Source organism: Chiloscyllium plagiosum, chromosome 12 (genome assembly GCF_004010195.1).
Source record: "Chiloscyllium plagiosum isolate BGI_BamShark_2017 chromosome 12, ASM401019v2, whole genome shotgun sequence".
NCBI classification, from domain to species: domain Eukaryota; kingdom Metazoa; phylum Chordata; class Chondrichthyes; order Orectolobiformes; family Hemiscylliidae; genus Chiloscyllium; species Chiloscyllium plagiosum.
The window spans coordinates 62,772,069-62,786,896 of record NC_057721.1 but is presented as its reverse complement, the minus strand read 5'-3'; the positions used below and the strand labels follow the sequence as shown (position 1 = coordinate 62,786,896).

Genomic DNA, 14,828 nt, shown 5'->3' with positions numbered 1-14,828 from the left:
TTTGCCAAGCACAAACCTGCCTGTCGTTTGAACTGTCCACCTTGCTGTTCCGTTGACATCGCTGTCCTTGGCTTATTGTGCAATTCCAGTGAAGCTCAGTAGAAGCTTGAGAAACAGCACATTATCATTCAATTAGACACTTCACAGCCTTCTAGACTCAACATTTAGTTCACCCGTTTCACACTGTGAACTGTCTTGTATTTTATTTCCTTTTGCTTTGTTGGGTTTAGCTTTACAGTCATCTCTCTCTCGTTGGGCAGCAGCTGTTCATATCCTGCTTTTCAGACAGATCTTTACTTGACATTTTACTGCACCCTTTGACTGTGTGTCACCAGTCTTTAATCTCTCCATTACAGACCTCTTGTTTGTGTTGTGTTCTGCCCCGCCTCAGCTGATTAAAACTGATTGCAGTTCTCTGTCAGCAGAATGTAGCAGAGGTGGAAATGCCAGCAATTGCTAGATCCTATGTGAGAATAAAGAAAGGAAAAAGAATGACTTCCATGATGTATGTTACTATTCACCTTATACATTTCTGATCTGGATGAAGGAACTGAGGGCATTGTTGCTAGGTTTCTCGCTACCACAAAGATAGGTGTAGGGAAAGGTAGTGTTCATGAAGCAGGGAGTCTGCAGAAGGACTTGGACAGGCTAAGAGATTTGGCTAAGAAATGGCCGATGCAATACTATCTTGGAAACTGAGAGATTATGCACTTTGGGAGGAAGAATAGAGGTGTAAATGGGGAAAGGCTTTGGAAATCTGAAGCACAAAGGGGCATGGAAATCCTAGTTCAGAATTCTTTTAAGGTTAACATGCAGGTTCATTTGGCAATTAGGAAGGCCAATGCAATGTCAGCATTCATTTCGAGATGGTGAGAATACAAGAACAGGGATGTACTGCTGAGGGCTGTATAAGGCTCTGGTATTCGGAATATTATGAGCGGTTTTGGGCTGTATAAGGAAGGATGGGCTGGGGGTCTATGGGAAGTTCACAAGCTTGATCCTGGGGATGAAGTGCTGTCTTATGAAGGGGGGTTGAGGACTCCGGGTCTGTACTTGATGGAATTTAGAAGGATAAGGGAAGGATCTCATTGTAAGTTCCAGAATACGGAGAGGCCTGGATAGAGTGGATGATGGGAAGATGCGAGTAGGAGAGACTAGGACTCGGGGGCGCTGCCTCAGTGAAGTGATGGTCGAGATGAGGAATTTCTTCAGTCAGAGGGTGGTGAAGCTGTGGAACTCATTGCTGCAGAAGGCTGTGGAGGTCAAGTCATTGAGTGTAATTAAAACCAAGTCAGATTAGCAAGGGGATCAAGGGTTACAGGAAGAAGGCAGGGGAATGGGATTGAGAAACACACCAACAATGATTGAATGACAGAGCAGATCTGAAGGGGCCAAATGGCCTATTTCTGCTGTTATATCTTAGGGCTTTGTCCTTTTTTTTTTTTACAAGTTTTATTGTGGCTTTGTCTCTCCTAATTATTGTGATTTGCTCTGGCATTGGTCATTGGTGCTTCAGCTTCAGTATGTTCTGTGTCTGTGCTGTGTGAACAGCGCAGTTCATGATGCGTGGTGTGACTCGGCTATATTTAGCCTTACGGTTCTAATCATGTTATATCCAGTGTTCAGCTCTGGTTACAGCTCAGAAGCAGCAAGTCCTGACACGAGGGGGGTTGACTGTAAGTGACATTAGTGCAAGGCTCATGGTGAAGTGACACATTCTTTCCAGCAATGTGTGGTCACATGCCCATCATCACCTCTCTCTCTCTCTCTCTCTCTCTCTCTCTCTCATAGCCCATCATGGTTTTGTCAAACATATTCACGATATGTTCAACCTGCCCTCTCTCTAGCAAATTCTGTACTGTAACCTGTGATTGGCTGCCTTTCTCTCTGCCTTCAGAAAAATCCAAAGAAACCTTTTTGAACCATTGTGTATCCCATTTAACCCTGCCTCCACTTACTGACTGTCCACTCGTGTGCTTTAAGTGAATCTTTGTAAGTGCGAATCCCAATGCAAGTATGAAATGTGGAAAGAAATTACTTTGAAGCGCTCATTTGCTGGAATTAGAACTCATTCCTTCCTTTTTCATATTTTAAACTGATGACAGACCAAGAGTTATCGGATGTTTCACGATGATGGCATGAAATCGTTTTTCCGCCGACTCACCTTCACACCAGATGGCTCTTTGTTGCTCATTCCGGGTAAGCAGATCTTGACTGCCTGATTGTTCTTTTGCAGAGTGATGACTGAGCCTTTCTGATTTCCCCGGAGAACGTGCGGAACCTACAATTTCCTGTTTCTCCCCAGCAACCACTCAGCCTATCGAAATTCCTCTTGCCAACCCAACAGCAACCGCTTTCTCCTGTGGCATGAATTGTGGTGATAGTTTAAATATTTGGAATACTTGTGTTTATTTCAATGATATTCAGCAGTATTAAAGAGCGCTTGGTGCTAGGATCTAAAGGAAATACCCAAGCAGCTGTTTCAGAAACAGTGGCAATATTTACCAGTTTGTTTTCATGTCCAGCGTAACCTAACTTTGAGTTCTTCTGTTGGATGACAGAGTTGAGGAACTTGACAGGTCAGTGATGGAAATGAATCAGATTGGAGAGTTCTGGCTCTATGCCTTCCTGGCCAGCAGTGAGATACTTAATCTCAGCTAAGGCAACAGTAAGGGCTGTACAGATACTTTTTGAGGACAAGAGGACAAAAGTAATTCAGGACTTCTGTTCCTGAGTGCTCTGTAATATAGATACTTTCCAATCAACTGACTAGGGAGAGTCAGCATGGCTTTGTGCGTAGGAAATTGTCTAATCTTGAGGTTGTTTTGGAAGGTGACAAAGAAAACTGATGAAAGCAGAGCAGTAGATGTTGTCTATGTGGACTTCAGCAAGGAGTTCAACAAGGTTCTGCATAGTAGACTGGTTGGTAAGGTTTAAAAAAAATTAGCTGTGCTGGGTCCCTTGCTTTTCTTCATTTATCCAAATGATTTAGATGTGAATATAGGAGGCGTGGCTAGTAGGTTTGCAGATGCCACCAAGTTTGGTGGTGTAGTGGATAGTGAAGAAGATTCTCTCCGTGTACAGCGGGACTTTGATCAGATGGGCCAGTGGGCTGAAGAATGCCAGATGGGTTTAATATAGGTAAATGTGAGGTGCTGTGTTTTGATCAGGCAAACCAGGGCAGGGTGTACACAGTTAAAGGTAGGGCCCTGGGCAGTGCTGTCAAACAAAGGAACCAAAGCACGCAGATTCAGACTTCCTTGGAAGTGGAGTCACAAGTAGACAGGATGGTGAAGGAGGCTTTTGGCATGCTTGCCTTCATTGGTCAGTGCATTTGAGTATAGGAGTTGGGACATCATGTTGTGGTTGTATAGGAAGTTAGTGAGGCCACTTTTAGAATAATGCATTCAATTCTTTTCTCCCTGCTGTAGGAAAGATATTTTTAAACTTGAAAGGATTCAGAAAAATTTACAGCAATATTGCCGGGACTGGAGGGTTTAAGCTATGGGGAGAGGTTGAATGGGCTGGGGCTGTTTTCCTGGAGCATCGGAAGCTGAGGGGTGACCTTATAGTGGTTTATAAAATGGTAGATCGGTTTAAGATATCAGGTCGGCAGGGATGGGTTGGACTGAAGGGTCTGTTTCCGTGCTGTATAACTCGATAATCTGCAGGTATGCTGCCACTCTGCCAGAACAATTCCTGATGATCTGGGTTGTAAACATTTCTGCACTTTGAGGGAACATCTTATTCTGAACTGCCCTTCCAGCACAGTCTGCAGTGTGCGAACTGCTGAGAGTTGCTGGTACACCACTCTGCAATGATTCAAAGGAGAGAGTTGATTTTAACATGTTAGCTAACTGGTGTATGACTCTTAATCACAAATGGTTTCATCTGTGTCACTGGGGTATTTTAAAAAACTGCTTTGTGTCATAATGTGGTTTATTTCGGATACCCTTTCAAAAAGTCTTTGCAGATTGTTTTCTAAGTCACGCATGTCCTTCAGCTGAGCCACGCTCCTCTGAAGCTACTGCCTCACCCAGTCCCAGCTTGCACTCCCAGAGTCCTCTGCAGTATATCGACAGTCTGATGTCTCAGTCACATGATGCCATGACATGAACATTTATGGAAGGTCTGCTGCTGATGATACAAAACTTAGAGCGACCAGCAGGTGGTAGCACTGCTCCCTTTGCAAGGGACAGACAATGGAGGCTGAGAAATGTTTGAATTACCAATCTTAATTTTTTGCCTTCAGCCTTTCCTCAACTGTGTCTATGACAAAAACAGATGCCATCGGTGTTAGTCATTGGATTATGATAGAGGGTATATTTCCTTCTTGGGACCAGCAAGTGCCAGCAAGCATCTTGAGAAAGTCAATGATTATTGAAGGCAGATTAAAAAAAAGACAGAGCACTTGGATTCAAGAATGCTAGATGGTCCTGATCTTGGCAATAACCGAACCATTGTTTTTAAATCGGCACATGTCAAAATAAAGAAGGGTTTATCAAGGACAAATACAAGGAAGACCATCAGAGAACAATCAGATAAATGCAAGCCAGTGTGCCTTTGCAAAGGGTGGTGTTGCTTAAGGTGAATGATGTGGAGGGCTGGGATGGGAAAAGTTGAAAATCTCTCAACACCAGGTTATAGTCCAACAGATTTATTTGGAAACACAAGCTTTTGGACCACTGCTCCTTCCTGTCTGTGTCGATATGTGTGATCTTCTTGGAGAACCTCTTCATTCTAAACTGGCAGTTGGTGTCGATGGTAGCCATGAAGGAGCAGCGCTCCGAAAGCTTGTACTTCCAAATAAACCTGTCAGACAATAACCTGGTGTTGTGTGATTTTTAACTTTAAGTGTAAGCATGGATAATTTGAGGGAAGTTTTACTTATGGGCTCACGGGATGTGGATGTCACTAGCAAGGCCTGCATTTATTGTTAATTCTTAATAATAATGGCTAATTTATTGCCATTCCTAATTGTCCACCTATACTTCCCACTGCTTCGGGAAAGCAACGAACATAATCAAAGATGGCTTCTACCCCGGTTATAATCTCTTCCACCACCTCCCATTGGGCCGAAGATAGAAAAGTTTTTATACACATACGAATAGGTTCAAGAACAGCTGCTTCCCACCTTTGTTAGACTTCTGAATGGACCTTTCAAATTTCAAATGTAATGTTGATCTCGCTGTCTGTGCACCTTCTCTGACCTGTAGCGTAGTATTCTTTACTCTGTTCTACTACCCTAATGCACTTTGTATGGTATGAATCTGCCTGTACTGCACATAAGACAAAACTTTTCACTGTAGCTAGGTACATGTAACGGTAATAAATCAAATCAAGGAAGGAGTCAGCCCATTTCTCTCGGTCTGGAGACACATGCAACCCAGACTGGGTAAGGCTGGCAGGTTCCTTTCCTAAAAGGACATTAGTGAATCAGATGAGTTTTTACAACGCTTGACTATGGTAGCATGCTCATCATTTTAATTCCAGAATCTTATTTTGCCTTTGCCATGGTGAGATTCGAACCCATGTCCAGTAACATGACCACTATAACAACCACTGCCTCTAAAATGGAAGCTGGAAGAGGAGCAATGGTTGAATGAACATTGGCTGAAGGAAGAATAAAGTGTGTTATTTGATAAGAGAGTGATGGCAGAAGTGAGAGAGACTGAGTGGGATGTTCATGGATTGGTCAGGAGACCCTGCATGTGCCTGGTTCAGGTGCCCACTATAAGTTCATCGAGAATAAGGGTGGAACTAAGGTATGAAGCAGGCAGGAACTGGGAGAAAAAAGGGTAAAATTAACTCTAGTAAATCAGTGAAATAAAAGTCAGAACAGTTAATTGTGAAATACAAGCGATCCTGCTCCTTTCTGCTATTGTGTTCATTTCAACATGTGGAACCACATTGCAGCTGTATTGCCTCAAACAGGACCGATCGTGGTATCTTCAGGTTGCGATGTACTCTTGTAGAGGGAGCATTGGATACAACATATTGACAGGGACCCTGTGTATTACTTATGATGTAGATTCAGCCAAAGATCAAATATGTGATAGATATTAAATCACTGTGGAGTAGCAATGTTTAATAGATTGTCGAATCTTGTGTCAACGGAGAATAGTTTGAAATTATCACAATAAAACTATAGATTACCTTGAGTATTTTATTTAGTGAACCAGACCAAGCATGTTGAGAAGCATTCAGCGTTTGTGACTCTTTTAATGCTAACATGAGTTGAATAACTCTATGACCAAAGACTGGGGAGACTGATGCTCGTCAATCTTAACTTGACAGAGAAAAGACAGTGTAGAATTATAGAAGATATGAACTGATGCAGATAAACTCACCTTGAAATACTACTTTAGATTATGTCAAGTTATTGTAGCAGAGGATAAAGACTATCGAAAGAAATGATGCCAGGAACCATTTTAGTTTTGGTAGGCTAATGGGGACTTAAAACCTAGGACAGGACAGAACACTATGATGGAGATGCCGCTGTGTTTTTGTGTTGTCCTTTAGATGCAAATGTGGATGCAAATGGTAACAATCTGAGACAGGAATAGTCTATGCTACATCTGCACAAACATGAGGTTCATTGCTCTTTTAACGTCCTGCTTTCCCTGGCTTTCAAGAGAAACACCAACATTAAGCTCCTTGCAAACGTCAGTTGTGAACTTAAGAATGGTAGTAATTGTGGTGAATGGGGCAGGCCCCATTAGTTGCACAATCAACATCCACCATTGCCGTTCCCTAAGTCCTGCCCTGTTCTCGGCCTCGCCTGAGCTACATTGTCAGTCACAGTAACCCATTGATGTTGAAATGTCTTGGTTTGGAACTCATGAGGCTTCCATGGTTTGGAAGAGGAAGCCTTTCTGGTTTCTGTAAAATCAGGGACTTTCACGACTGGAGTTCCTCAAGAGTCACTGTTGGGACCAGAACTTTTGATTTTGCACATTAATGATCTAGATGAAGGAGCCGAGGGCATTCTGGCTAAGTTTGCAGATGATATAAAAGAGAGGTGGAGGGACACTGGGGAAGTAGGGAGGCTGTAGAAGATTTGGGCAGGTTAGAGTGGGCAAAGAAGTGGCAGAGGAACACTGAGAAAGTGCGAGATCATGCACTTTGTTAGGAAGAATATAGGCATAGGCTATATTCTATATGGGAGAAAATTCAGAAGCCTGAAGTGCAAAGGGACTTGGGGGTCCGAGTTCAGGATTCTCTCAAGGTAAACGTGCAGGTTGAGCCAGGTAGTTAGTAAGGCAAATACAAGGTTGGCATTTATTTCTAGTAGACTAGAATATAAAAGCAGGGATGTACTTCTGAGGCTTTATAAAGCTCTGGTCAGACCACATTTAGTGTATTGTGAGCAATGTTGGACCCCAAACCTCAGGAAGGATGTACTGGTCCTGGGGAGGGTCCAGAGGAGGTTCACGAGAATGATCCCAGGAATGGAAGGCTTACCACAGAGGAATGTTTGAGGACTCTGAGTCTATACCTGATGGAATTTAGAAGGATGAGGGAGCATCTAATTGAAATCTACAGAATATGGAGGAACCTCGATTATCTGAACGAGATGGGCAGGCACTGTTACGTTCGGATAGTTGATTATTCGGTTAATTGATTGAATGCCTCTCCACTGGGGCTCGGTGTTTTCTGAATGCCTTGCTCCCTCTCTGTCTCAGGGTGTGTAAGGGACCTGCAGCAATGCTGAACCCCCCCCCCCCCAAAACAGTTCAATGGAATTGACGCAGCGAACACTTGCTAAGTCTGCTCCCCGGCAGCAGCACACCGCGTGTGAACCCCTGCTCCCCGCAGCCGGACTGGACACCAACAGTAAGACTGCTGGTGCCTTTGGGGGGGGGGGGGGTGAAGCTCAAAATAACATGTGCACGCACACCCCACTTTGTCCTGTACAGGGCAGTGTTGGAGAGATTATCAGGGGAAGGTGGGGTTTAGAGTACACCTGTGTGTAGAACTCCAGGAAAGTGTGGGGAGCGAGAAGGCAGGCAGGCAGTCGTTTGGAGATGGTCCCTGTGCTCCCATTGATGTCCAGGACTGTTCTCGGCAGCATTTCAGAAAGCCGGGTGCATTTTTAATTATTGTAAACAAAAGATGCGGGCAGTGTTGAAATACCTCTTTGATGTAATGAGATCTTCTTCAGATAATCCGAAATTCGGATAATCGAGGTTCCTCTGGACTGAATAGCCGTTGGGAATACTGTGGACAATGGGAAGATATTTCTATTAGCAGGAGAGACTAGGACCAGTGGGTACAGCCTTAGAGTAAAGGGGAGACCCATTAAAACAGAGATGAGGAATCATTTCTTCAGCTCGAGAGTGGTGAATCTATGGAATTCATTACCACAGAAGGCTATGGAGGTCAGGTCACTGAGTATATTAAAGACAGGCGTAGATGATCTAGATGAAGGAGCCGAGGGCATTCTGGCTAAGTTTGCAGATGATATAAAAGAGAGGTGGAGGGACACTGGGGAGGTAGGGAGGCTGTAGAAGATTTGGGCAGGTTAGAGTGGGCAAAGAAGTGGCAGAGGAACACTGTGAGAAAGTGCGAGATCATGTACTTTGTTAGGAAGAATATAGGCAGAGGCTATATTCTAAATGGGAGAAAATTCAGAAGCCTGAAGTGCAAAGGGACTTGGGGGTCCGAGTTCAGGATTCTCTCAAGGTAAACGTGCAGGTTGAGCCAGGTAGTTAGTAAGGCAAATACAAGGTTGGCATTTATTTCTAGTAGACTAGAATATAAAAGCAGGGATGTACTTCTGAGGCTTTATAAAGCTCTGGTCAGACCACATTTAGTGTATTGTGAGCAATGTTGGACCCCAAACCTCAGGAAGGATGTACTGGTCCTGGGGATCAAAGGTTATGGGGAGAAAACTTTCTCAACCCCATTCTCCTGTTATCAGCCATGATTAAATGGCGGAGCAGACTCTCGATGGGCTTGAACGGTCTAATTTCTGCTCCTATGCCTTATGGTCTCATGCAGTGGTTTGTTCTCTGAGCGACTGATTCTCTGAGCTGTTTGTACAATGGATGAGGCTCAGCAGAGGGGTTGAAGCCTTGCAAAATTGGCTCTTGTATGTATTTGAATAAGGTTCCCTGTAACAAAAGGATATGTGTCTTGCATTTGCCGTCTTGTTGCTGATTTCAGCGAGGGGTTTGTTTTTGTGAGGATTTTTTGTTTTCTGTTATTACTTGTTGGTGGGAACTGTTTCGAATGTATATTCTCAGGTCCAGTTGTACAACACCAAGTTGAACTTATTTTTCTATCATTAACGAAACTTGGCTTAAGAAATGTGAGATTAAGGATAGGCTAGGTTTAACAGGGCACTACATTCTGATTGCTGGTGTTCCCTGACTACTTTTGTTACATTACTGCTTGAGGTCTCCTTTGTAAGAGTTTGGCATCAAACTACAGCAGTAAGGAGCAAAATTCTGCGCATCATTCAAGTGGGTGATGTTCACAATTCAATCAAGGATCATTCCTTCTCATACAAGGAAAAGGGCAGTGTGGTAATTTGCAGTATGATATCAGGAGAAATGTGCGGTCTTTTCAGACAATCATTACAAATAGAGAGCATGGGTTTCCACAGGATTCTGTGAAAAAGTTGCTGACGGAGTTTTTAAAAGAATAAACACTTCTATATGTCCATGTCAAAAATGGCAGAGACTGTCCCTCCCCAGTGAGCATTGAGGAAAGTCAGATGTATGTTTTGCAGATGAAGAGGAGAATCATTGGAAGTTTGCAGTCGGAAAATGTGCAGAAATATCCTTGGTTTGGTAACCGCTTTGGCAGAGACAGCACTGGATGAGTAACTTGTCTTTGCAAAAAAACGAGTTATTAATTGTCGCTTGAAGAAGGGAATGGTTTATTATACAGACAACATTTCATACATGAGCGAGAACGATTGCCTTCCTCTGTAGGCACTGCATCCTAACTGGTTCACAATTAATAGTCTTGCACATCTCGTGGACCTTGCTGCTGCTGCTGAGAAATCTGTCCAGGTAGTTGCAAATGTTTGGAAGATGCTTTTACAGCCAAATGTTAGAATTCTGCTGAGGAGAGATTAAAAAAAACACCCCTCTGCACTCAGGGTGGGGGGGAGGAGAGGGAGAGGAGAGGAAAAGGAAAAGGATCCTCTCCAAGGACATCCGTTGCATGTTAGTGTTCCTTTGTGTCTGTGCCAAGCAAAAACGTGTTGGTCTTTCCTGGGAATAGAATATGCATTTGGAATAAGCACAAAAAAGCTGTTGAAAATAAACGGTCCAACATTTAAATTGAAATAATTACAATTTGCATTTCATTGTTTGATTGGGTTAATAGTTGAATTTTTTTTTAAAGGCAGAATTGCTGCAGTTTCATTTTATGTGTATCTTCTAAAATGCATAGCCATGTCCCACAGAATTGAGATTCCTCTGCCACAGAAATTGTTGTGGTTTATTATGGAAACTGGTTTGAGATGTCCTGAAGTTCTCATGATAAATTAGATGCAAAACTACAGCAAACTTTGTTTTAAACAGCACCTCATGTACCAGAACTCGTGATAAACTGACAGCAATTATATGTCTGAAATACTAGAAGTTTACTGTACAGGTAGTTCTTCTATAATGTGATAATTGCATTCTTGTGCAACCCCACGTTTATAGAAAAATCGCACTTCAAAAACAGCGTCCCCAGTTTGTCAATTGGTTTACAGCAAATGTGTGTTAATGAAATGCACGTTATAGCAAAATGACCCTGTATTATTGTGATCTCCACAATGTCTGAGCAATCGGTTGAGGGTGAGTGAGAAGGCTCTCTGCCAGTTTTGTGTAAGGGAAAGTTGCGTTATTATTTAAGTGATTTATGTTATAAATAAAGTAAAACATAGATGTGCATACCTCCCACATTACATTTCTTCATGCATGTTTTTACATTGATTATGTGGACCTCTTGATTATCTTGCTATACTTTGTCAGTTTATCGTGTCTCAACTCAGCCCTGAAGTTCAGAAATGTACCACTTAGTGTGTACACAGAGGTGTTGAGTTCTTTGGTTATGTCTGGAATGGGATTTAATTGAGAGAATCATCATCTGCTCCAAAACTACTGTTCCACTCCAGACTAGACACGAATATGCTTAACTTTGTGTGTATTAGTTCTTGCTGGGGTGTAACTTCTAGGTGAGCTAGTACCTATTGTAGTACCAGCTGGAAAGTGACTCTGCAGCTTTAATTTCAACCAATGAAAATATTTTGTTCATATAGAACTGTAATCCCATCCTAATGTCTTCATGAAATTCTATGTTAATAGTTATGTATAGCCACTATTAAAACAGTCATTTTGTAGCAATCCAGAAACACAAACTGTTTATTTTCTGCCTTTCTGAATTTGCTACCAATGGTGCATTCTCTGCAATGGAATAAATATTTAAACAGCAGCCAATCTAATTCTCAGTCAAATTGAGCATTGTCATTGTAATTTAGGAGGTTACAAAGGATTTGACATTGATTTTAATTTTGATGCCCTCTTTGGAAGGACAGCATTAAAACCTGGAAGTGGTTGGTTGAGAGGAGTTTGTGAAATGAAAACTGTGCTGCTGTTTGTATCTTTCAAGGGTGAGTTTATCTGCCTTTGAGGAGAAAGTGAGGTCTGCAGATGCTGGAGATCAGAGCTGGAAATGTGTTGCTGGAAAAGCGCAGCAGGTCAGGCAGCATCCAGGGAACAGGAGAATCGACGTTTCGGGTATTCCTGAAGAAGGGCTTATGCCCGAAACGTCGATTCTCCTGTTCCCTGGATGCTGCCTGACCTGCTGCGCTTTTCCAGCAACACATTTCCAGCCCTAATACTGCCTTGATGACTTTGTTTTGTGTGGATGTATCTGCTAGCTTTCTTCTCCCACATTCCCCAATATTTATCCCATAACTCAAAGCCAACTGTGGTAGTTTTGTGCAATTTCAGTTTGTTAGAACGATTTAGGAAGAAACTCCTGTTGGCTCAGTGGTTAGCACTATTGCCTCACAGCACGAGGGACCCAGGTTCAATTCCAGCCTTGAGTGACAGCGTGGAGTTTGCACGTTCTCCCCAGGTCTTCATGGGTTTTCTCTGGGTGCTCCAATTTCCTCCCACTATCCAAAGATGTGCAGGTTAGATGGATTGGCCATGGGAAATGCAGGTTTACAGGGTATAGGGGGAGAGGGCTGGATCTGGTTGGGATGCTAGGTAAGAGTGAGGACTGCAGATGCTGGAAGTCAGAGTCTAGATTAGTGTGGTGCTGGAAAAGCACAGCAGGTCAGGCAGCATCCAAGGGGCAGGAAAATCGACGTTTTGGGCAAAAGCCCTTCTTCATTCCTGATGATGACGTCGATGTTTCATGTTCGTTTATGCTGCTGAACAGCACCTTCTTATTGACACTCTGATTCCTCTTTCAGCTGGTTGCGTTGAAGCTGGAGAGAATGTTACGAACACAACGTATGTATTTTCCAGAAAAAATCTGAAAAGGTAGGACCTTTTCTGTGTTATGACAATATTGAGTACTTGTCTGAAATTTGAGAGGTAACTTCACCAGTGCATCTCTTTTATTTGAAGGCCAATAGCGCATCTACCTTGTCCTGCTAAAGCCACACTGGCTGTTCGTTGCTGCCCAATATTTTTTGAGCTAAGGCAACCAAAGGTCGAAGGTGAGTCTAATGCCGCGATGTGAAGACTACTTGACTGTATCTGATTTTGAATAACAGTTGTCAAAGGGAATCCAGGATGGAGGACGGGAAAAATTTCTGGCTGTAAGAGCTACTCCTTTTTTTTTTGAGGTATTTTAGGTGTTGGAGATGATTTCCTCGAATTCCAGGAGCAGCAATTACTGTTTTATATGCTGTTGCATTGTTTTGGAACTTTGGGGAAAAAAAAGTCAAAACAACAGTTTAAAAGGGAGAGGAGCAAACAAAGGAAGCACATGGTGAGGACAGTGCAGGAGAGAGAGAGAGAGAGAGAGAGAAAACCTGCACAGTTACTGCCTTTGCTGTTTGAATTCGTGTATCGCTGGACATCGGAGTGCATCGGGAAAATTAACAAACAGTGAAATTCACAACTAATCTTGGAGGAACCTGTTGGGTGAAGTTCACAGCACAGAATCAGACAAGTTAATTGTTGTTTTACGTCTGTCCAAGAGAAAGGCTGCAGTAGTGGGTACAGTGGATTCTTTCTTGATTATATGTTTTTGGAGATAAGTCTCTTGACTAAACTTAAAATATAAGTCATAGCTATTAATTTAACCTGGGGCAGTGTTTGTAGAGGAATAAGACGGTGTTATTTTCTGGGTCTGTAGATTGTGAAGGAGCAAAAACGGCCTTTGCAGTGATATGTACTTCTTGTCAGATGTGGGAGTTTAAGGGTTACTGCGGATTATATTTGCCATAAATGCTGTTGGATGCAACTTATCAGATCGAGTGGATCGATTGGAGAGACAAATAGAAGCGATGAGGAATTTGCAACAGCAACAGTATGTGATGGATGACAGTTATAGAAAGGGGGGAAAGTCTCAGATACAGGCACATAAATGGGTTAACTCCAGGAAGGGTAAGAGAGGTAGGCAGCTAGAGCAGGAGTCGTTTGTGGATATACCCATTTCAAACAGGTATGCTGTTTTGGAAAATGTAGGGGGTGATGGATTCTCAGGGGAATGTAGCACAAACAGCCAAGTTTTTGGTATTGAGACTGGCTCTAATGCAACGAGGGGTATGTCGGCTTACAAGAGATCAATTTTGTTAGGGGATTCTATAGCCAGAGGTGGGACCCAGGGAAATATTGAGGAAAGAGATCAATCTGAGATGGGTACAGCTGAGAACAGAAGTGAGACAAACAGTCAGGGCAGGCAGGAACAAGGTAGGACTAATAAATTAAACTGGATTTATTTCAATGCAAGGGGCCTAACAGGGAAGGCAGATGAACTCAGGGCATGGTTAGGAACATGGGACTGGGATATCATAGCAATTACGGAAACATGGCTCAGGGATGGGCAGGACTGGCAACTGAGTGTTCCAGGATACAAATGCTACAGGATGAATAGAAAGAGAGGCAAAAGAGGAGGGGGAGTGGCATTTTTGATCAGGGATAGCATTACAGCTGTACTAAGGGTGGATATTCCCGGAAATACATTCAGGGAAGTTATTTGGGTGGAACTGAGAAATAAGAAAGGGATGATCACCTTATTGGGATTGTATTATAGACCCCCCAATAGTCAGAGGGAAATTGAGAAACAAACTTGTAAGGAGATCTCAGCTATCTGTAAGAAGAATAGGGTAGTTATGGTAGGGGATTTTAACTTTCCAAACATCGACTGGGACTGCCAAACTTTTAGATGGAGAGGAATTTGTTAAGTGAATACAAGACAATATTCTGATTCAGTATGTGGATATACCTACTAGAGAAGGTGCAAAACTTGACCTACTCTTGGGAAATAAGGCAGGGCAGGTGACTGAGGTGTCAGTGGGGGAACACTTTGAGGCTAGTGACCATAATTCTATTCGTTTTAAAATAGTGATGGAAAAGGATAGACCAGATCTAAAAGTTGAAGTTCTAAATTGGAGAAAGGCCAATTTTGACGATATTAGACAGAACTTTCAAAAGATGATTGGGGGCAGATGTTCGCAGGTAAAGGGATGGCTGGAAAATGGGAAGCCTTCAGAAATGAGATAACAAGAATCCAGAGAAAGTATATTCCTGTCAGGGTGAAAGGGAAAGCTGGTAACTATAGGGAATGCTGGGTGACTGAAGACATTGAGGGTTTGGTTAAGAAAAAGAAGGAAGCATATGTCAGATATAGACAGGATAGAT

General features: G+C 42.8%; 1 protein-coding gene across 2 annotated transcripts in view; it reads left to right on the top strand.

The window, feature by feature from the left end:
* Nucleotides 1–14,828, top strand: part of chaf1b (chromatin assembly factor 1, subunit B) — a 52,689-nt gene that overhangs the window by 24,611 nt on the left and 13,250 nt on the right. For both annotated transcript variants that reach the window (XR_006313235.1, XM_043701236.1), the window contains exons 8-10: nt 2,106–2,199; nt 12,428–12,497; nt 12,585–12,676. Coding sequence is in view for 1 of the 2 variants with exons in the window: in XM_043701236.1 (XP_043557171.1) it covers nt 2,106–2,199; nt 12,428–12,497; nt 12,585–12,676 (256 nt within the window). In the remaining variant the exon portion in view is untranslated. The remainder of the gene's footprint in view (nt 1–2,105; nt 2,200–12,427; nt 12,498–12,584; nt 12,677–14,828) is intronic.